The sequence below is a fragment of the Odocoileus virginianus genome, chromosome 11 (genome assembly GCF_023699985.2).
Source record: "Odocoileus virginianus isolate 20LAN1187 ecotype Illinois chromosome 11, Ovbor_1.2, whole genome shotgun sequence".
Lineage (NCBI taxonomy): Eukaryota > Metazoa > Chordata > Mammalia > Artiodactyla > Cervidae > Odocoileus > Odocoileus virginianus.
The window spans coordinates 54,900,330-54,924,200 of NC_069684.1; the positions used below are offsets into that span (position 1 = coordinate 54,900,330).

The following is a 23,871-nucleotide window of genomic DNA, read 5'->3' on the forward strand; positions in this document are numbered from 1 at the left end:
ATCAGCTTAGTTTACTTAATTTGTATGTCAGTCACTCAGTCATGTCCAACTCTTTTTGACCCCATGGACTGTAGCCTGCCAGGGTCTTCTGTCCACGGCATTCTTCAGGCAAGAATATTGGAGTGGGTTGCCATTTCCTCCTCCAGTGGATCTTCCTGACTCGGGATCGAACCCTGGTCTCCTACATTGCGGGCAGATTCTTTACTGTCTGAGCCTCCAGGGAAGCCCTTACTTAATTTATAATTAAGTGGTTTTTAAAAATCCTGTGAGTACAGAGTAAAAAGGAGAAATAGAAAAGAAGACATTTTCACTTAAAGGCTGTAATGAATGGGAAGGGAAGAGGAAGCTTCTCTTGGGGAAAAAAAAAAAAAAGCCCAAGAAGTAAAGTAAGAAACTGAGTGTACAGTAAGACTAGCTTTTAAAAGGCCTGCTCGGTCATTGTGGTGACGTTGATTAGACAACATGGCAGCCCACGCACTCACACTGTTACTCAGCCATCCGGCCTTGGGAAGGTAAAGTGCAGGGGTTTGTACACCAGGCAGTAAGTATGTGTTCTGCTTACATCTTGCTCTTTCCCAAAGCAGTTATTACCAGTGCCACAATATAGACCAGTAACATTTTTCTGGAGTTATTAAAATTCAAGTAGTTTTTTTAAAAGAGAATATAGATTAACATCTATTATTTAATGTTAAAAGAGTAACAGACTTTCAGGAATATAGACATAACAGTCATGAATAAAAAGTGATAGGTCTTTCAGCAAAATTTATTACTAGTGTTTTAAAGGCACATTATTTGAAATGCTAGCTCTTTCTATTCTTTCCTGATCAATTATTTTCTGAATTCTTTATTCTTCTGAAATATTTGAAAGAATAGTTTTATTGGAATTATGTGCATGAAAAAACTTGGTACTTATAATCTAGGTTGTATACATTTTTTAATTTGAAAAGATTTCCCAATCTAGTATAATCACAGATGGTGTCCTTCACAGATGACAACTGATAGTTTTTCACAATGTTCAAAACTCTCCTCAATGGAATTGTATCAAGTTTCAGATTCTGTAACCTAAAACAAACCCTAGTTTTCAGGAAAGACTAGGAAATAAGGCTCATCCAAAAGACTGACAAGGTAGATTTCTTTGAAGTACAGGCAGGCAAGGCTGACAGATGGCTTCCTCGCACTATGTATGCCAGCATTTCCGTTGAGTGAAGGACTAAAACATTAAGGATGTGGATTATATAGGAGGATATTTTGCAAAAGGTAAAGCTCATTGGGCTTCAGAAGCACCCATCAAAGATGCCTGGATGTTTCTCTTTCTTTCTTAGGTGGAAGTTCTAACAAGTCTTAGATACTCCGTGATTAGAGGAATTTAGTAAATTTCTATTCAAGGATTCTATTATTCAAAGTCTTTTGTTCAAATATCATCTAGTAAGATGTCAGTTGGTGACATTTATATGTGAATTAACAATTATGAAACAACATGATTCACACTTAGAGTGTGCAAATCTATAATACAAATGTTTACATTATGAATAATACATAATCTAACATTCTTTGCTGCAGTGTTTTGAAAATATATCTTATTTTGTATTCACTAGATGTGGAGATGGTTACCTTCCAGGTACAGTCTTTTCCTGTTGTGTATGTCTCTGTGTGTATTCTATGAGGTATCTATGTTCCTCTCTCTATTCTCTATACTTTGCTTATTTTTCTCCTTTCCCCTTAATTTTTCCTGAAGTTTAATAAGTCTTTCTGTCACATAAGTGATTCTAAAATTGTCTCATCCTGTTCTAAAGACACCCACAGCATCCTCTGTTTACACTGACTTGCTGCACATAAATAAAAGCGTGACTGGTTTGGAATTTTTTAAGTTTAAAAAAACAAGAACACTGTTTAGCTTATAAGCAGAGATTACCTAGTTGGTCAAGAGATAGAGCAGATCTCAGAGAGACATGAAAAGGAGAGTTAAGCAGAAGAGCAAGGTTTTTTGTTTGTTTCAGGACTTGGTAAATGTAGTGATGGATGAGGAAGCGGTTAATTGAAGAAAAAATTAGAAGAGTGCATGGGAAGAGAGAGCAAAGGCTTGACATTTAATTTGTATAAACAGTACAGTTTAAAACAACCCTTTGGATTGGAAATCTTTGTGAGCACTTTGAAACCCTTACTGTTGGGGACATGAAATCAAACTTTGAGAAACATAGTGTATTAGAAACCTGGTGTGCACTTAATGTAACCCCTGTACATACACTGTGTCTCCAAAACTAATCAGGGTGAGTCAAATGGCAACCTGGCCATGAACCTAGTAGGTAAATTCTGCCACCTCCCTTCATTTCCTTTTGATCTGCCTCACAACCTGTGTGCGCAGGACACCAAGACGAAGTAATTTTCACGATTCTGGAATGTCTTTGTTGTCCATGTAGCCAATTCATTTTTTTTAGCCTGCCTTGTGGTTATAAACAGCGGTGCTATATGAGATTAAGAAGAAGTTTAAAACAGAGGGAATAACGTTGATAAATGACTAATGTCAGTCAAAATTTTGTGGATGACGGAGGATATTATGTAGCAAGTGGAATGAACATAGTATAATACAACCCCATTTTTGTGAAAGTGAACCCCCATCTTGTCCTCCCTACATAATACTTTCTGTGTATCTTAACTTATGAAGGCAGTTAGTGGCTTGGTTCATAATAAGCTCTAAATAACCATTAGCATTGTTGTTAACCCTGTCATAGTCTTCTGAATATGAGGGCAAATATGAAAGGACATACCCAGTTTTTTAAAAATGACAAGGTATATGGGTAGGATGAGGTATAAAGGAAGCCGATAAAGGGTGAGATGTGAAAGGGTTAAAAAAGAGACAAGTTAAACCAAAAAGGGGAGAAATAGGAGAAAGTGTGTGTGTGTATTTTTATATTTATACAGCCAGGCAGATCTAGGTTCAAACTTTAGTTCTAAATCAGTAAGTTGTTTTTCCTTCTTATCATTTGTAAAACCCCAGTAGCCAGCCCTGTCCCAAGAGGTTGGTGTTATCGAATGGGAAGATACGCCTGTCAGGTACTTTTACTTATCTGCCTTGGGTCATTCTCCTGAGTTAATTCCCTTCACACACTTCTCCTTCAGCTTCCTACTCTTAATTTTGAAAATTGTATGTAGTAATGGAGAAGCTCTATACAGTCAGCAAAAACAAGACCGGGAGCTGACTGTGGCTCAGATCATGAACTCCTTATTGCCAAATTCAGACATAAATTGAAAGTAGGGAAAACCACTAGACCATTCAGGTATGACCTAAATCAAATCCCTTATGACTATACAGTGGAAGTGAGAAATAGATTTAAGGGACTAGAACTGATAGAGTACCTGATGAACTACGGACAGAGGTTCGTGACCTTGTACAGGAGACAGGGATCAAGACCATCCCCATGGAAAAGAAATGCAAAAAGGCAAAATGGTTGTCTGAGGAGGCCTTACAAATAGCTGTGAAAAGAAGAGAAGCAAAAATCAAAGGAGAAAAGGAAAGATATTCTCATTTGAATGCAGAGTTCCAAAGAATAGCAAGGAGAAATAAGATACCCTTCCTCAGCGATCAGTGCAAAGAAATAGAGGAAAACAGAATGGGAAAGCTAGCGATCTCTTCAAGAAAATTAGAGATACCAAGGGAACATTCCATGTAAAAATGGGCTCGATAAAGGACAGAAATGGTAGGGACCTAACAGAAGCAGAAGATATTAAGAAGCGGTGGCAAGAAAACACAGAACTGTAGAAAAAAGATCTTCATGACCCAGATAATCACAATGGTATTTTCACTCACCTAGAGCCAGACATCTTGGAGTGTGAAGTCAAGTGGGCCTTAGAAAGCATCGCTACGAGCAAAGCTAGTGGAGGTGATGGAATTCCAGTTGAGCTATTTCAAATCCTGAAAGATGATGCAGTGAAGGTGCTGCACTCAACATGCCAGCAAATTTGGAAAACTCAACAGTGGCCACAGGACTGGAAAAGGTCAGTTTTCATTCCAGTCCCAAAGAATGCTCAAACTACCACACAATTGCACTCATCTCACACACTAGTAAAGTAATGCTCAAAATTCTCCAAGCCAGGCTTTAGCAATACGTGAACCATAAACTTCCAGATGTTCAAGCTGGTTTGAGAAAAGGCAGAGGAACCAGAGATAAATTGCCAACATCCACTGGATCATCAAAAAAGCAAGAGAGTTCCAGAAAAACATCTCCCTCTGCTTTATTGACTATGCCAAAGCCTTTGATTGTGTGGATCACAATAAACTGTGGAAAATTCTGAAAGAGATGGGAATACCAGACCACTTGACATGCCTCTTGAGAAACCTGTATGCAGGTCAGGAAGCAACAGTTAGAACTGGACATGGAACAACACACTGGTTCCAAAAAGGAAAAGGAAGTACATCAAGGCTGTATATTGTCACCCTGCTTATTTAATTTACATGCAGAGTACATCATGAGAAATGCTGAGCTGGAGGAAGCACAAGCTGGAATCAAGACTGCTGGGAGAAATATCAATAACCTCAGACATGCAGAAGACACCACCCTTATGGCAGAAAGTGAAGAGGAACCTAAAAAGCCTCTTGATGAAAGTGAAAGAGGAGAGTGAAAAAGTTGGCTTAAAGCTCAACATTCAGAAAATGAAGATCATGGTATCTGGTCCCATCACTTCATGGGAAATAGATGGGGAAACAGTGTCAGACTTTATTTTTGGGGGCTCCAAAATCACTGCAGATGGTGACTGCAGCCATGAAATTAAAAGACCCTTACTCCTTGGAAGGAAAGTTAGGACCAACCTGGATAGCATATTAAAAAGCAGAGACATTACTTTGCCAACAAAGGTCCGTCTGATCAAGGCTATGGTTTTTCCAGTGGTCATGTATGGATGTGAGAGTTGGACTGTGAAGAAAGCTAAGCGCCAAAAAATTGATGCTTTTGTTTTTTGTGTTTTTTTTTCCATTTATTTTTATTAGTTGGAGGCTAATTACTTTACATCATTGCAGTAGTTTTTGTCATACATTGAAATGAATTAGCCATGGATTTACATGGCTTTTGATGCTTTTGAACTGTGGTGTTGGAGAAGACTCTTTGAGAGTCCCTTGGACTGCAAGGAGATCCAACCAGTCCATCCTAGGGGAGATCAGTCCTGGGTGTTCATTGGAAGGACTGATGCTGAAGCTGAACCTCCAATACTTTGGCCACCTCATGTGGGGACTTGACTCATTGGAAAAGACCCTAATGCTGGGAGGGATTGGGGGCAGGAGGAGAAGGGGACGGCAGAGGATAAGATGGCTGGGTGGCATCACCGACTCGATGGACATGAGTTTGAGTAAACTCTGGGAGTTTGTGATGGACAGGGAGGCCTGGCGTGCTGCAATTCATGGGTTCGCAAAGAGTCAAACGTGAGTGAGCGACTGAACTGAACTGAATGCTTTTAAACTGATAGTCAACCTTTCGTTTTATTAGAATTTTTCTTTATACATATAAAGACATTGCAGAATTACAGGCAATCAAAACCTTTCACACACACCAGCAGTTAACAGATGTGACACGATGCTTTTCAAGTTTTCCTTAGCACAGAATTATCTGTGTACAAATTTTATGAACCCCAGTTTAAAAAATTTTAAGTAGATAGGCTCATTCTTAAAAATCACTCTGTTGATTTAAGTGCTTTTAAAATCTGTTTCTCTTGACTCAGTGACTTGAAGATTGGAGTTTGATAGTATTATGTACTCACCAGCCACTTCCAAGTCCCTGGTTTTCTTTGCATGGCCAAGACCAGGGCTGGAGCCACAGCTCTAGGCCCTCTAGTCATAACCTGCGGCCAGCGTTCTGTGATCCATGCTCACTGGCAGTACCCTCTCTGCCGATTTGCTCTTTAATAGAAGCTTGCACTGAAGGGTAGTACTGAAACTAAAGAAGTGGTGGAAATGGGGAGATTTTGATCCCTAACAGATAAGGAATCTCTTGGGGAGATTTTGATCCCCAACAGATAAGGAATCTCTTTAAAGTAGACAAGCTACCTTGTTCCACCCCTCACGCTGTCATGTAACAAGCAAGCACTTACCTCCCAACGAGAAAGACTGAACCACTCATGAATACACATATGGTCTAGAAATGTACAAGATTTTGTTTATGGTAAATATTTTTTTTACAGTAAGATTTAAATCTGATTTCAGGCTCTGCTCCTGAGTGTTTGGCTTTCTAAGGAAAAAGATATTTTGGACAAACCTCAGTCTGTCTGCTGTCTCCATACAATGCTGTACCTTCTGAGCAAGATGAAAGGTAAGCACCGTGGACACTGAGGTTTGGCTCCTCGGGAATTTGGTCTCCACTCCCAGAAACAACGTTTAGTGTTGAAATTCCACAAAAACGGGGAGGGAGAATACTTCCTCTTAACAAAAGGAGACTAGAAGGTACAAAATGTTTCACTAGAGATAATCCTTTATGTAGTCATAGAAAACTCTTAATACATTCAGAGTGTGCTTTATGAAAATTAAATTTACATTTTGCATCAACATAAAAAATGATACAAACTGTGTTTTCTGAGTTCAGTGAGGTGAATTGAATGGTCTATGGTGGAGGTAATATTTTTCTTACTCTTTTTGGCCTGATGAGAACAATAATCTGTTATATTAAAACATTCAGTAGTAGTTTTCAGCAATGATGAAAATATTCCAAACAGAGATTTACAATTGATTCAGAGCAAGATGCCTAAGAGCATAAATAAATGGAATGTTAAGTGTTCTGAATAAAATAAAGATTTATTTTTCCAGTTCATTCAAAAATACACACATGCATCAATAGGAAACTTGGTTTTAACATTATTTTAACATCAAAGGTTAAAAAAAAATTTGCTAAGCTAAGAGTTTCTTTTTTTCCCATTTGCCTGTAGTGGCCATTGAAGAGACCTGGGATTCTCAGTCAGTGTCCCCCTGGTGGCAGCAGATGCGCACGGTCTGTATTCAGTCCGAGAACAACGGGGCTGCACTGTTGTCTGCGCACGTCGGGCATGCTGTCGCTGCCCAGATATCCAACAGCTTGACCGAGAAGAAAGTGAGTGGGCAGGGGGCAGCTCTGGGGGGACTCCCCTCCGGCGGGCTCCCCAACCGCTTTCCCCTTCTGCCTGCATTGTCTTCAGTGTGTGGAACATCCAAAATTTGAGATATGTGTCTAGCAGGATCTTGTCTGTCTCTTGGAGATAAGGGGTTCTTCTTTAGTTGTTTATTCAGAAGACACGCGTCCTTGAGTTTAGTCTCCACACAGCACAAGGGAAGCAGCATTGAATTCAGGGCAGAGACCTAGTGTTCACAGCTGGTGGTCTCTGGTGAGTGCCTTTAGAAGGCAGGTCTTCATTCAAAAGGCTCAGGGTTAGACAGCGTTATTTCTCAGATTTCTTTCAGCTCTTAATTTCTACAATTGTGTTTATATCCCTCTTTAGAAATAAGGGTGGTTTTGGCACATAGTGTTAAATGACTCAGATGAAAGCTTCCAGTTGACCTTTTACTTTGTGGCTTTTCCCCATCTTTTGAAGACTAAAATTTATTTAAGGCAAGACTAACGCCCCTTCTATCTCATGGTGAATCAAATAATTTTTTCTAGGGGGATGTTGCGTTAAGTTGGATAGGACACTTAAATAGGTCTGTAGAGATTCACTCAACATTGTCAGACTCAGTAGTTTGGGGCTAAATTCATTATGACTGATTTATGATATTTCTAATAATGGAGAGAGAAATTTAAGATACATTTTTTATGTTGGCTAGTACATTCTGAAGAACTGTCAGTATCCAGGAACTCTTGCGGGGATGGGCCTGAAACCTTTGCAGTGCATGTCTGTTGAATCATGGGCCTCACTACAGGTCTCTTCATAAATGTCTGGACTCCATCAGCACTGCACCTAAGTCTCCAGTCTACCCCTGACCCTCATGTTCCATCCATCCAAGTAGTAATGTTTGTGCACCAGCATCTGTATATTGCTTTGTGATGTGTCCTGATGATCCATCGGCCTTCATGTTAACAGCTCATTCAAGTTAGTGTTGATCCAGGCTCTTGGCCAGAGTATCAACTGGGCATTTTCTGTTAGTTTTCCCAAACAGTTTCAGGAACTGACTCGGAAGCCCTCACTGATTCCTGGGAGGCCCTTTCTCTTGACACGGAATACTGGAAACTCCTCCTGAAACAACTGGAGGACTGTCTCCTGCTTCAGACTCTGCTTCACAGCAAAACGAACACCCGGACCTCCAAAGTGTCTTTGCTGCAGGCTGAGCCACTCCCGAAGCTTTCTGTGAAAAAGCTATTAGAAGGAGGAAAAGGTAACCTGAAGTTATTTGAGCATTTGTAGCCATAGATCTATATTTTTATGGTATGAGCTTTCTGGGGCTTTGCTTTTTTTTTTTGTTTTAATAGAAATGACTGAAAGAATAAGAAAAGAAAAATACAATCAGATTTTAAAAGTAAATAAGTAACTCACCACCTACCTCTTCTGAACTTCCAAGTCCCATCTCAAATGCTGCCTCCTCCAGGAAGCCTCTCATGACCCACTAACTGAATTTTCTCTTCTTCCTCCTAATATCCATGGAACTTTATACCTCATTTTCAGTGCATCACTTTCTACTATTCCAGAGTCATTGGATTCCTGTGCTTAAACATTTTGTAGGACCACAAGTATCTTAAAATATTGGATTTGTAATGACATACTTCCTCTCCTTATTACCAGCATCTCTGTCAGACATTTGATGCTGGAATGACTATTTCTGGGATTAAATACTGGCATTTATGGTTTTAATTTAGTTAACTCATCTTCTCATTCTGTATAAGATTTGTGAACATTTTCAAATTGTAAACTTACTGTCCTCTGTTCTGCCACCTGGTGAAAATGTAGGAACACCATTTTAATATTAACTTGAGCAATAGGATCAGGACTTGATCCTGGAATGGGAATTATCAAATGATTTAGAAGCCAAGCTTAAGAAATTAGATCACCTGGCACACTGCTCTCATTTATTTCCACTGATAATCATGATTTTGTATTCTTGTTGTCAAAAAGGTTTTCATTTGACGCAAAATAGGAAGAAAGACTGAGAGGAAAAGTTTTAATACATTAGAGAAGCTTGTATTTGTTTTCGGTAGTAGGCAGGACTCTTCATCTTGAATGCTTTTATGATTTATGACTTTCTGGACTATGTTGGTGACTGAAATATGGTATGGCATCATGCCGTTAATTAACTGTGGCTAAACTGTGACCCCAGATACTCCATAGAGGCAAGTTCTTGACTATTAAAAACAGTATTTTGCCCTAAGAAGCCTTGACACAAGTATCATGCTAATGAGTCTGTTTTCACTTGTATTTAAATGAAAACATTTTAAAGATGTATTCATGCCTTCATCTGTGCCTGGTAAAATGCAGTTTGAATTTGTGGACATTGAAGATATGTGTGTATAGACAGTAATATTTAGCTAATATTTTACAAGAGTGTAAAGGCGCCCTTAGAGGTCCAGTATCCCACTTGCCCTTGCGTGGTGAGTGGTACATGGCAACACTGCTATAAATCTCATGGCTTTGGGGTCACTTTCAGGCTTAACGCAATGTGGCACTTGGGTCTTCGTGGGGACCTTGAGATCCTGACTTTGTGGGCTCCTTTTGGCAAATGCTGCCAATGTTCACTTTCTTTCCTGTCTCCAAACTGTAGGTGGCATTGCAGACAGTGTAGCCAAGTGGATATTTAAACAGGACTTCAGCCCCGAAGTGTTAAAATTGGCTAATAAAGGAAGAGATGCAGAAAACCCAGATGAACCCAGAGAAGGTATTAACCAAGGTTTATTTGAGGTGTCAGAGGTGGAGATGGACTTGGGAGCCATTCCAGGTAAGACAAAAACACAGGTAAACAGGAAATCCAGCATGAAGAACGCGGCTGGAGCTCTCCCTCAGGCAGGAGTAATACATCGTTGTCTCCTTACTTTCAGACCTGCTGCACTTGGCCTACAAGCAGTTCCCTTGTAGCCTCGAGCTGGACGTGCTGCACGCACACTGCTGCTGGGAGTATGTCGTGCAGTGGAATAAAGACCCGGAGGTACAACTCTGGTCACCTCTTCTATGGGACTGTTCCCTTCACTTACAGACACTAAGTTTTTCCCCTTTGGAATGTCTCCACGCTGGGAGCTATACAAGACCTTTTTCATACATAATCCTCACGGTAAACCTATGAAGTGCGGGTCATCATTATTCCCACTTTAGAGAAGAGAAAATGGGCTCAGGGAAGTCAGATTCCCTGCCCAGGTTGTAAGTACACTGCTAATCAGTGGTCAGACCAGGATTCAAGCCTAGTAGATGTCTCTGTGTCCAATGCCAGTCTGTTCTGTCCTATTCTTAATAAGTTGCAATGAGCGTATCTTTTATTTCCTTTCGAATTTCTATGTGAGATGGCATCAACCTGTACACAGTTCTTCAAACTGTAGTCATCATGATCAAATCCAGAGTAAAGATCCTGATGCCAGTCTGACTATCTCCTTGGGCATCACTTTCTGCCCCTTCTAGCAGCTTTCTTCCCTCCCAGACATTCTCAATCTGGAAGCAGCATGAGGAGAGGCCCCCCAGGCCTGGAGACAGGAGGCCTGGACTTGAGGGCTCTGCACAGGTGTCTGGGTTTGGGCCAGTCACAATCTCTTGAATCTGGTTTTTCTCCTCCCACCCCTTTTTAGTGATGGTACCAATCTTCAGGATTGACACCTGGATAAAATAAGATGTGAAAATGCCTGCTGTATATTTCTCTTGGCTGTACAGTTCTCAGAGCATAGGCCTCCTTAGTTATTTAGTAAATTAACCTCAATCAAAATTCTTTCCTTTATCATCCTTGTATCAGGTTACACTACCGAAGGAAAATCTCACTGATGACTATTCACACTAAAGTACTAATGATAGCTTCCCAGGTAGTACTAGTGGTAAAGAACGCGCCTGCCAAGGCAGGAGACATAAGAGACGCAGGTTTGACCTCTTGGTGGGGAAGATCCCCTGGAGGAGATCATGGCAACCTACTCTAGTATTCTTGCCTGGATAATCCCATGGGCAGAAGAACCTGGCAGGCTACAGTCCGTGAGGTCACAGAGACATGACTGAAGCAGCTCAACACATAAGCATGCATACTAATGATAATGATATTTTTCCTTGCTCTGGATAAAGCAATATTGTCTTAAACATGTAATCACTTTCATGTTAAAGGAAGACATTTTAAAAATAAGTGCTTTAAACAAAGTAACGTTCTTTGATCATTTAAACTTTGACCAAAAAATGCCCCTCCCATCACTCTTCAGTTGACCTCCCCACAGCCTAAAGGGGAACAAGTTTAGTCTCCTCCTTAAATGGGACACTTTTGTCACATAAGAACCTTAGGACTAGAACAAAGGCACGATAATTTCTAAAATCTGAGTGAATTCGTTCCAGATTCAGGTTTAAGGAAGTGGTATTTAAGTTAAAAAGCTTTGTCCTACAGCGGTCATTTCTAAACCAAAGGCAGTTTGCGTAACAGAGTCTGTTCAGCCGCATGGCTCCTGGCTCTGTGACCTTCGGGAATGTTTCTGAGCCTTTTGTTCTCAATTTTCTCCTTAAGTGGATGAGGACCGTAACAGTAATCTGTCTAAGAGTTGTAGCAACTTACAAAGAAAATACACACACGGTGCCTGACATTTTGATTTGTGTTGCTGTTGTCATTTATTATAATTACTTACATTTAAAATCAGCAGTCATTTTTCTTGTTTGTTTCTTTCCTGTTAAATATTTATCTCCTTGCCCCATCCAACAACCCCTATCCCAGTTCAATCACTTTACACACACAGCTTTACTAGGCTCAAAACAATTGAAATTGCCTTTGGGGAACTTTTGACATGCATTAGCAAAGGTGTTATGTTTAATAATGTATAGGCCACAATTTTAAACTGCCTTGATTAAAAAGAGTTGAATTTATTTCCTATTTCCCTTCACTGCTTTAATGTTTTCTCCTTGGCACTTACCACTAACATTCTTTATAAACATCCTCTATAATTTACTTACTGTATTTATCATCTGGTTCTGTCACTAGAACATAACCTTAGTGAGGGCAAGGATTTGGGTATGTTTTGTTCATTACAGTATGTCTGATTCCTTTAGCAGTCTGGTGCATAGTAGTTCCTCAATAAATAGTTGTTGAAGAATTAATTAATGATATTTACAAAGAAAATAAACCTATTGTTTTTACATTTGTGTGAAATTCAACTATTTATTGGAGAGAGCATTGCTGTGATGTACAAACCACAGTAAATTTTGAATCCAGATGTCCAGGAATCAGTCATTATATAGATACTGTAAATTTAAGAGAGACCATTAACATTACCTTATGCAGAGTTTCTTCTTATGTAATAATTCCATGTTCTTGTAACATTCTTGGGTTACTTCATGTAGAAATGTATGTCAGAAGTCTCCATTTATATTTGAAATACCTATTGAATAATACCTGTTCTTTCTCTCTTCTTGCTTCCTGTATGCAAGGAAGCACGTTTTTTTGTTAGGTCAATAGAACACTTGAAGCATATTCTTAATGCCCATGTTCAGAATGGTAAGTAAACAGGTGTTAAAAATGTAACTGTTTCTTTCAAAATAGCCAAATCTCTTTTTTTTAAATAATATTTTTTATTTTTTATTGGGGTATAGCCAGTTAACAGCGTCGGGATAGTTTTAGGTGAACCAGGAAGGGACTCAGCCATACGTATACATGTATCCCTTCTCCCCCAAATCCCCCTCCCATCCAGACTGCCACATAACGTTGAGCAGAATTCCCTGTGCTATACAGTAGGTCCTTGTTGGTTATCCATTTTAAATATAGCAGTGTCCATCCCAAGCTTCCTAACTATCCCGTCCCCTTCCCCACAGAGCCAAGTCTCTTTAAATTCACAACCTGGTAAATTTTTATTTGATAAAAATAAAATAGGTCCTGCCACCTAACACATTACTGTGTGTTGCTGCATACGCAGTACCAGCTGTTTTAATTGCTTGAAAAATGCTGTCCAGAAAGGAGATGAGGGCTGGCGGTAATTATCACCGTCTTTTCCCACCCATCAGTTTCCCATGCTAATGACTCTTCTTAGGTGTAGTGAGGAGAATATTATGCATGAATTAATAATTCCCCCTCTATTTCACAGGTAGATAAGAAAGAGGGATGGGCTGTTCAGAACTATAAGTCCTGATGAAAATGTTAGGGTAGCCAAAGCCTAATAATACCACATGCTAGAAATTACTTTGTGCTGCTCTTTTTTTTTTAATTTACTGATAATCTAAGTTTATTTCATTTGTTTACAAAATAAATGCATCAATATTGTCTTTTTAAAAAATGTTTTATTGAAGTAGAGTTGATTTACCATACTGTTAGTTTCTGGTCTGCAGCAAAGTGATTCAGTTATGCACACACATACACATGTGTATATATGCTCTTTTTCATATTCTTTTCCATTATGGTTTGTTATAGGATATTAAATATAGTTCCCTCTGCTATGCAGTGGGACCTTGTTGTTCACCTATTTTGTGTAGTAGTTTGTGTCTGCCAAATCCCAGACTCCAAATTTATCCCTCCCATCTTGTGCTGCTTTTAATGAACATGAGTATTCTCCATTGGTTTCTTTACCACGGGGATTGCTGTTGTTTTCTTGAAAAAAAAAGTTACAAATTATTGTAGAAAAATGGTCACTGGATTGCTGGCTCCGTTTAATAGAAGAGTTTCCCTGTAAGAATTAATCAAGGAGCTCAGTAATGGACTGGTGAGATACTAAGATAGGAAGTTAGTAAGATACTAAGTGGTGAGACTGGGTTTGGGTCCAGACAAGGGGAGATAATCACCTTTTTGTCTTTGTGATACATTGTAGAGAAGCTGCTTATTTCTTCTTCTGTAACACCTTCTTGCAGGTGATATGGGTCAAATTGCAGAAATTCTAAAATTCTTGTTTTACCTGACAAGAACTTATAATTTATATAGTCATCTCTTTACTCTTAACTTTCTTCCAAGAGGGGAGAAAAGATTTAAAGTGGCTCATTTGGAAAATACAGTCTCTAAAGGATTTATCCTTACTGATAAAATAAAGTTACCTATTGATCAGAGGCTAGTATTCAAGTTAGAATTTTACCTAGTTTGTCATAGGAGTAATAAATTAGGAGTTTGGGATTAACACACTACCACATGTAAAATAGATAACCAACAAGGACCTACTGTATAGCACAAGGAACTATACTCAATATTTTGTAACATCCTATAAGGGAAAAGAATCTGGAAAAGAATATATGTATGTAAATATGAGTGGGGTGTGTGTTTGTATGTATACACATAGATGTGTGTCTGTGTGTGTGTATCTGAATCACTGTTGTACACTTGAAACTAACACAGCATTTTAATTAACTTTACTTCAAATAAAAAAAAAACTCTTTACCTAATTTGTCCATTGAGTAAGTTTCCTGGCTTCTGCATAACCTCACTCCTAGTTACAGAAGCAGCTTTGTGGGTGATAACACAATATGTGAAATGTCATGTTTATGTTGCCTAACTGACAGCTATTGCAGAAATTCTAGTATCAGTGCCACAGTTTATTGCTTATGGACATGTAAAGCCCCGATTTTTTGTTTGGTTGAGTTCTTTTTAAATATTTTTTTGTATTTTGTTTTGCTTTTTTAATACTTTTTTTGTATATTGCTTTATTTAGTGGTCACATATAAGGAAAATCCTTTAGGGTTGTTTCCAGTGTTTGGCTGTCAATTCTCTTGTACATATTTTTGTGATTGTTTCTGCAGAGGACTTGCTGGGTCACATGGTAGGCATACGTAGCTTAGGGGGAGATACAGGCCAAGCAGTTTTCCAAGGGGTTTTCCCAGGTGATTATCCCACCGGCAGTGTGTAAGCATCCCCATTGTTTCCACATCCTCACCCACACTTGGTGTTGTCATATTAAAAAATTTTAGCCTTTCTATTGATCATGTAATGATATTTCTGTGTAGTTCTAATCTCTCTTTCTCTCATAACTAGTGATGCTGTCTTTTCTTATGCTTATTGGCCATTTGGATATCCTCTCACACAGCCCAGTTCTGATTTTTATAGATGATAAAGGTTTTTATTAATTTTATAAATATTACATAAGGTATAAGAAGTAATATCTAAATAACACAGATAGTTTTATAAACTTAATGAAGAAAACAGTTTGCTATATATGGTGAAAGAGAAGATATATGAGCATTCTGCTTACTGCTTTACTTCACTTGCTATCCAGGCATTGCGCTGATGATGTGGAATACATTCTTAGTCAAAAGGTTTTCTGCCGCTACATACTTGATGGATAAGGTAAGGTCATTTTAAATTTGAAATTTCCTATATTGACTTCTTGTTTATTTGGCTCCATTAATAATTGATTGATATAAGAAACATTTGCATTGGGCCTTGTTAGACTATTTTTTTTATTTGATAATTACATTTTATTATGCTCAGTTGTCCTGGCATTTTGGTGACTTGAAGAGCCCAAATCCTTGAAAGAGAGTAATATCCTATAAAAACCTCTTAACCCAGGTGATTAGGACTAGTGGTGGATTCAAGCAAGGATTTGCATTTTATTTTAAATTAAAACATATAAATGTACAATTTCTCATTGATCATGGGATGTAGGGCCAAGATATTTTCTCTAAATAGGGTCAATTACAGTTTTACTGAGATTTTTCTACATAAACCTCACCCATGGTATATTGCCTGTGATTTCTGGATCCTGTCTCTTTAAAACAGTGATGCCCTCTGAGTATAAAATCTTAAGATTTTTGTAATTTATCCCCTAGTTTTTATAGTTGTTTCTCTGTATCTAATCCACTAGACCTTGGAGTGAGCTACTCTCCTTCATAAATCTTTTTAAAGCAGTCTACATAGAACTCATGTAAAGAACTCCCTGGTTTTCCTCACTCGTGTTATTAGTTATTTAATTAAATTACAGACTTACAATATGTACAACCATCACAGGTAGATTTGGGAACAGACATAAGAGGTAAGCTTGTAACTCGGCCAGTGGGAGCAGAAGCTGCTGGCCTACTAGAGTGGAGCCTCTGGGCCTTGCGCTGAGTGGCTGGTGCCCAGTCGGCATCTGCACAGCCCAGTGGAGAACGCAGGTTACTCCAGCGGCTGCTAAGTGGATGTTGGGAGAGCTACCACGATAATGACAGCATGTGCTTTTAAACGTACAGTGACAGACACTCCTAAACCATCAAGAGTGCTACAGCTCAGACCCCCTATAGGCCGTGGCTCCGGTAGAAAATGCTTTGACAAAACTGGTGACTTTTTTTTAGTTAAATCTGACTCTTCTTCCCTGTGCGCTCACCCTCCCTGCCCGCTTACCGCTTATTTCTTGAAACTCTCCCTTTGGCCTGTGTTCTGTTGCTCTGGGCCACCTCTGACCACCGTCCTGAGAGACCTTTTCCATGTGTTACGCTCTACAGATGCTCAGCATTCTACCCCCCACTGTCCCATCTGACCCTCACAGCTTGAGTTGGGTTTAGCAGTCCTGAACCAAGAAGCAGAGAGTTTAGAATTATTCATTCAATGGATTTTATTATGAGTATCTCTTATGTACCAAGGTCAGTGCCAGGTTCTGTGGTTGCCGAGAATAAAGTCACAGCCCCACCCTCAACCCACCATTGAAAAGATGGTAAACAGACCATAGGGTGCTTTTAGAACTCAGAAGAGGAATGTAAATGACATGGGAAGGCTTCTGGGGTGATTTTGGAGGATGACTATGTATGAATCTGTAAAAAAGAGAGTGAGAAGAAAATGTTTCCACAAAAAGCCCTGGAGATGGCAGACAACGTGTCGGATTCAGAGAGCTGCAAGTAGCTTTGATTGTTTGAAGGTCAAGCTAGAGACAGGAGCAGGAAGTGGACCATGAAGAACCTTCTCTGTGGGCTGTGATCTGGGGTTTTCTAGTGTATGTCAGCTGTTTAGCAGAGGGCCTGGCACAGTTGGTGAGGGCACAGTGAATGGTAGCTGTTATTTTTATCTTGGAGACTTGGGGCAGTTTTAAGCAGAAGAATGATATCAGATTTGCATCTTAAAAGATGATTCTGGCAGCAGGGTGAAGTATGTTGCAATTGGGCTGGGCTAAACGTGGTTGTTTCGAAGGCCGTTGAAGTAATCACAGTGAGAGGTAATGAGGTGAAGAGGCCTTTGTCCTTTCATTTTCACTGTTTGCTGTGAATTTTCTTATCACGTAATATTCTTGAAGAGCAGAACTTTTATCTTCCACTTGTTACCCCACATAAAATATACAGTAGGATCTTAGGAATTACTTACGGAATAAGAACATCAGCTGATTTTTCTGAGTTAGGAATATAGCTTCTGTCTGCTGTAGATGGTTATTCCTTCTTTCTGACCTTTAAAAAGTACTGTGTATCATTACCAACAAGCAGAACTTTTAGCTGCTCCTTATTCATGGCCTTCAGTTTGGTTCAAATAGGTTTTAAGGCAACACAGTTTGAGTATGGAAATTGGGAACCTGATCTTTGGGGGTTTTCTTATTTAATAGTTCAAAAATAAGTATTTTTGAAAAGGATGATTTGTGAGCCCAGTGTAATGTATTTTCATAGTATATATTTAAGCTCCCCCACAAAATTGTTTTATGCTACAAATTAGTAGAACCAGCATTTAATTGATGACACTAGTACTGTATTTATTTATAGCTGCATGTATATTTTTAAAATTTGGTTTCTTTTTACTTTCTATACCATAGTTTAAATTTTGATTTAAATTACTAGTTAAATGCAGCATTTTGTGTCCTCTTGTCTTAGGTTGGAAAAGCACCAAAGGATAGGTTATGCCGAAGGGTAAGTGTATCTCCCTTAACTAGATGAATAGTTGTTAATTCTGTACTTTATATAGTACCTTATTAACTGTGGGAGTGAACTTTGCCTTTTACCATTTTGATGATGTAGTGAGAGATAAGAAAAATGGAAAGAGAACACTGTATTAATAAGGAAACTGGTTATAACCTATGGTCAATTTTAATTTACCTTTCCACATCATCAGATAGTATGTTTAAATTAAGTTTGCCAAGATGTCTTCAACTTTGGACTGTGGACAGGAGGGCCACAAAAAAAAAAATTGCATATTTTTGCTGCCTTTCAAATTAGAAATTTCTAATTGAATTGGATTCATATGAGTAGTGAACTTGATCTACCTTTATATAATAGCTATTGTACAAACAGTCTTAAATGGTGTTTCAATCCATGGATACGGGGGTTTATATTTGAGGTCAGTGATTAGTAATGCTAGCGTTGCTCAAAACTTTGAAATTTTATTACAAATATCTTAAGAAATACTATGACACAGGAATTCAGCCTTTATAGGCCCTTAGTCCTGAAAAATCTCCATTGTTGAAGAATTTGTCTGTATGCTCTTGAGTGTGACTCTGTGACTACTGTTAATATGTGTGTAAACAGACACACACACGCTGTGTTTCTTAAGGATGAATTACTTAGGGATGTCAGGGATTTGTGGCTGTTGGTTTTAAGAAGACCTCATGTGAGCACAGTGGCCCCTTGGACAGGCCCCTTCAGAAAAGATCCTGCCCACAGCATCACTCTGGTGTTTAGTTCACCAGCTTGGGGATCTTACTAAAGTTCAGAGGGTTCAGTTCAGTCCCTGAAAGATGCTCTGAAACCAGACCAGGCTATTGTCTTGGAACTTTCCAGGTTGGCCTGTCTTGTGTGACTGTTACTGCACACACACCATGATTGTTTGGCCAGCAGATGGCTAAGCAAGCCAGACACAAGCCGTCTGTGGCTGGCTGACAACACCACCTCTTTCCAATACAGAAAGATACTCAGTTTTTAAAAATTGAGGGGAACCGTTGTTTTTAAAAGCCCGATTTTAAAATCTGCTGAATCTACAGAAAAGATGAAAATGTGCAAGTACCTTGACTTTCAGTTCTCACTGGTCAGTTCAGTGGGGAAAGTCAGTTGACTAGATGCATATGTTCTGTTTGTTTTTCTGATTAAAACCTTCCAGTTTTCCTGCTGGAGCTAATGATGTTCCTTCATACAAACAGGATGTGGGGATGAGCGACACAGCACTGACTTCTTTCCTCGGCTGCTGCTGGGATCTTCTTCAGACTCTAATGGAGGTAGAAGGGTGGTGTTTTCATGCTGACCTTTCGCTAAGATATCAAATATTTTGAAAGTCGTTGGACTTCAGAAAGAACTATATAAAAAGAGCTTGTTTGTCATTTATTCTCTTCGAAGTTTTGACTTAAGCCTAAAAGAAGGTGACGTTTCTTAATTATTAGTTGTTTTTTTTTTTTTTAATTATAACTTGAGGGATGGGGAAAAATATGGGTTTCTACTTTGGTACTGGTAAGAAGCTCATTAAAGATATTGTCAAACTGTTATTTCTCCGATTCTGATAGCTCTCCCTTCTCAAAACACGCAGGCAGACGTCAGCCGGGATGAAATGCAGGTGCCTGTGTTGGACACGGAGGACGCCTGGCTGACTGTGGAGGGCCCGGTCTCCATCGTGGAGCTGGCGCTGGACCAGAAGCACATCCACTACCCACTGGTGGAGCACCATTCCATCCTCTGCGCCGTCCTCTACGCCGTCATGAGGTTCTCTCTCAAGACCGTGAAGCCGCTCTCTCTTTTTGACAGTAAGGTAATTCACAGAGCACTTGGGATCCTCTCGGAGCTGAGGGTCTAACAGGACTGTCTTATCAGAGAGAAGTCACTGGGCCTTGTGTGTCTTGTATAGGATTATTTGTCTTGGGGGTCTTGGTCCTGTATTCCTTGTCAGGCTCCCTGTTCTTCTGATTTAGCTGAAATACTAGTGGCCCGGGGTTCGGCCCTCTCAGCCATCTGCCCCATCATTTGTCTTCAGTAAGCTCCTTTTCTTCCTCTTGTGTGTCTTCAGGCCTGACCTGTCCCCAGGGTTTGGGTCATGTTTCTCCTGAATGCCTCTCTGCCTGTGCGGTGGGCTGCACATACCTCCTTCCTGAAATCTCTCTCTAGCCTGCCCCTCCCCATCCTTGACCTACACTTGCTGTTCCCCCAAGTTCACTGGCTTGGTCAGTTGGTGAGTGAGGTCACCATCTGTGATATGGCAGAAACTAGTAGCCTGGGAAACATCTAGCTCAGTCCCCTTCCTCAGGTCACAGAGCCACTGTGAGCTCGTCCGTCAGTTCTTCCTTACATCCCCTCTTGTCCATCCTTCTCCATCACTGTGGCCCAGGCTCAGGCCTCATCGTCTCCCCTGGGCTGGTCCGGCAGCCTCCAGCTTCCCTCCATGCAGTCCCTGCTGCCAGACCTTCCTTCCCAAACTCAGATTCAGTCGTGTTAGGTTCATGCCGGGACATAAGACACAGCCTTGACTGGCTTCTCTACCCGGGCTTGTGTCCAGAGTGGAGGTCTCTCTGTGCAGCCAGACCACCGCTGGAGACCCCTCGGGCTCCTGGGGCTGGGAGCAGAGGACGGGAGCCCCTGCAGGAGGACTGCCCCTGGAAGAAGGGGGAAAGCAAGGCGCTGCCCAGAGCTCAGGTCCTCCTCCCAAAGGCACCGCCAGCGTGGGGAGCAGTGAGTGCTCTTACTATTACAACTACTATTACTAACCATGTTGTTACTATTTCCTGCCACATGGAAAGTGGAGCCGCAGAGGCTTCCCTGCCCCTTGACTTGCCTCTCCTCCCCCTTGTCCATTCCTCACAGCCCATGCTATAGCCACTGCTCACCACCTCCACCCCTGGGAGAAGGCAGGCATTTTTCTCACCTCTTGTCTTATTGTATTGTTCAATTTTCACAGCCAGCTCTTCCACATGGTCAGTTCCTGTTTGTTACTCATTTAAGTGTCACTTCCCCTTCAAAGTCTTTGTCTACATGTCCCCTTGTCTGTGTGCCATGCCAGATACATGATAGGAACCCGGTAAATGTTTGGTACATTCATAATTAAGGAGATGATAAAGAGAAGTTATATGGCAGAGGTCTGCAGAAGGGACTCGGGGCAGTGGTGGGCAGAGAAGCCAGTGGAAATCAAGGAAATCAAGCCTCTTGGAGAAGCCAGTGGGAATCAGGAGTTAGTGATGATGTGGCCTAGGGAGAAATAATAAAGGTCATGGAGGAATTTTGAGAAATCGGCTACCTCATGACAGAGTAGTGCAGGGTGAAGGAGAGGGGATGAAAATTCAACCCAGTTTCAAGTTTGGGGGACTGGACATGGCATTTAAAGGAAGCCCCTTTAGAAGAGTTCTGGACATGTTGAGTTTGAGAGTAAATATAAGTAGAAATAGTGTATTTACTTCTAGTAAATACTTTAAAATTTGATTTTTTTTTAAAATCAGTACTCCCCTCAAAAAGGGACTTTTCAAAATGAGACCACATCCAGCATTGGACAGGAACAGTGGTGATGCTAGTCTCAGCCCAGATCATGCTTGAGTGGTCTGGGACAGCTGTGTGACTCACATGCATGTACTGAAGCAGTGTGTGCTGGGGCATGTGACACAGAATCCCACATTTGCGTTTATTGGTAGAGTCAGTTCTCCTAGCCTGAGAGTCATGACTCCTTGTTGTCCTGAGTGTTAAATGACATACTCAACACCAAGTGCTCAGCAGTGTCTGGAACATAGTAAACAATAAATGCACACATACTCCCTATCCCGGAGGCCCTTCTGTAGAGCAGACCCCAATACCCAAGAACTCCACGTAGAAGCTACAGAGTAATGACTGTGAGTGCATGGGAAAACTCTCAAAAGGTGATGTTCAGATGCAGCAGGTTGCTGTCAGAAATCTTGCATGTTCCATCACCAAAGGATGAATGGCTTTACTCTACTCAGCAGTCCCTCCAGATGATCTGTAATCACAGGTTAGATCTAGAAAGTACCTTAGACGACATCTGGCATGACCTGAAGAAACAGCAGCCTAGGATGGTGAGATCCTTTGTTCAAGATGACCTGGGTGGAAGGAATGGGCTTGGAGCCCTGATCTTGCAACTCAGAGGCTGGTGCTCTTTGCTCTGTATTGCATTTCCGTCCTGAGAACTTCTGAAACCATATTTTTTGATATTCCTTTTTGGCTCTATTCTCTTAAACAGGTGCTTTTAAACAGTTCAGCAAGTGTTTTTAAGAGGATTCAAAGTACCTACTATGTATTAGTTTCTGATTATTAGATAACAGGCAGATTCTTTACCATCTGAGTCAACAGGGAAGCCCCATTACATACAAATGATCCCCAAACTCAGTGGCTGAAAACAGCAAATATTGTGTCATTTTCCTGAGTCCCCATCCGTTTCCCCTAGTGTAGGCGGCTTTGGCTCACGGTCTCTCGGGTGTCTGCAGTTGGTGTGTCGGCCAGGACTCCACCAGGGTGGGGATCGAAATCCACTCACAGGCTTACATGAGGATTGGCAGGACTCAGTTCTCCTCTCACGGGTGACTGCACAGGGCAGCTTCTAGGGCAGAAGCCACAGCCCTGTGTCACCTAATCTTGAAAGTGTCAGGCTGTCCTCTCTGCCTAAGCCTGCTCACCAGCCCAACTCAGGGGAGTGGAATTACACAGGGCATGGGTACCAGGAGGGCACCCCGGGCTTCACCCTTAAGGCTGCTTTCACTATAATGCCTGTGAAAATCAAAAGAACAGAATTCTGAAGTGTTAATTTTTTTAATTGGAGGATAATTACTCTATTGTGATGGTTTTTGCTATACATCAACCTGAATTGGTCATGGGTATATGAGTTATTCTTTATTAAATGACTTCATTTTAAAATCTACCACCACCACCACCACCCCCCAACCCTCCAGTAACAGTCCATACTCATCAGTTTTCTTGGTCTCTTCTTTTTCTTTAGGGGAAAAATGCATTTTTCAAGGACTTAACTTCAATTCAGTTATTACCTAGTGGGGAAATGGATCCAAATTTTATTTCTGTACGACAACAGGTAAATTACAGCTATTGGGATGACCAGCTCTAAGGTATTTTTGAGAACTAGTTTCTCTTTAAAGTATGTGTCATTTTTTGATAACTAGTTACAATGGAAAAACTACTCTCTAAGTGACAGAAAAGCCAAGTTACTTGGAATTACATATTTTTTTAATGAAAATACTAACAAGACGTTGCTGTATCTGTTTCTCCACCTTCAAGTTCTTACTGAAAGTCGTCAGTGCAGCTGTCCAGGCCCGACACACAGTCGCAAAAGACAGAGACTCCAGGGAAGAGGCAGCAACCGCCCCTTTTGGTCAAGACCAGGACTGGCCAGTGCTGGCCGTGGCCTTGGCCCATCACCTTCAAGTCAATGAAGATGTTGTTAGGAGGCATTACGTGGGGGAACTCTACAACTACGGAGCTGACCACTTAGGAGAGGAGGTAACAGCCTATGAGTGTCGGTCGTCCGGGCTCAAGTTGTAAAACTGATAGTTGGGGTAAAGAATCAGTAAAGTTGCTGGTAAAGCTTGTTTTTCCTTCTTTTGTTAGAACTCCTAGGCACAATAGTAGAACAGGATTAAAATAAGTAACTAGGGAATTCCCTGGTGGTCCAGTGTGGTTAGGACTCTGTGCTTTGATTGCTGAGGGCCTGGGTTTGATCCTTGGTCAGGGAACTAAGATCCTGGATACTGCAGAGCTTGGCCAAAAAAAATTTTTTTTTAATAAAAACTAATCAAATCCCTGTTTCTGGCCAGTGTGTAGTATAACTCATGCAGTGTGCCAGACCTGTTTTATGCAGAGGGACAGAGCAGTAGACAGACAGGGTGCCTTCCTCCAAATCCAGTCTACTTGTGGGAGCTGAGAAGCATGCTCAATTCTGAATTGAGTTGTAAATGCTGTGAAGAAAATCACTAAGATCCTGTAAATAAGCAG

At 40.6% G+C, this 23,871-nt stretch overlaps 1 protein-coding gene across 3 annotated transcripts in view; it reads left to right on the forward strand.

Moving 5' to 3' along the window:
• RAB3GAP2 (RAB3 GTPase activating non-catalytic protein subunit 2) overlaps positions 1-23,871 on the forward strand; it is a 108,048-nt gene that overhangs the window by 80,719 nt on the left and 3,458 nt on the right. For all 3 annotated transcript variants that reach the window (XM_020906849.2, XM_070474493.1, XM_070474494.1), the window contains exons 22-33: positions 6,188-6,293; positions 6,904-7,064; positions 8,092-8,320; positions 9,698-9,871; positions 9,972-10,078; positions 12,526-12,592; positions 15,282-15,352; positions 17,830-17,865; positions 19,089-19,163; positions 19,469-19,687; positions 22,865-22,954; positions 23,158-23,379. In XM_020906849.2, coding sequence (XP_020762508.2) covers positions 6,188-6,293; positions 6,904-7,064; positions 8,092-8,320; positions 9,698-9,871; positions 9,972-10,078; positions 12,526-12,592; positions 15,282-15,352; positions 17,830-17,865; positions 19,089-19,163; positions 19,469-19,687; positions 22,865-22,954; positions 23,158-23,379 — 1,557 coding nt within the window. The remainder of the gene's footprint in view (positions 1-6,187; positions 6,294-6,903; positions 7,065-8,091; positions 8,321-9,697; positions 9,872-9,971; positions 10,079-12,525; positions 12,593-15,281; positions 15,353-17,829; positions 17,866-19,088; positions 19,164-19,468; positions 19,688-22,864; positions 22,955-23,157; positions 23,380-23,871) is intronic.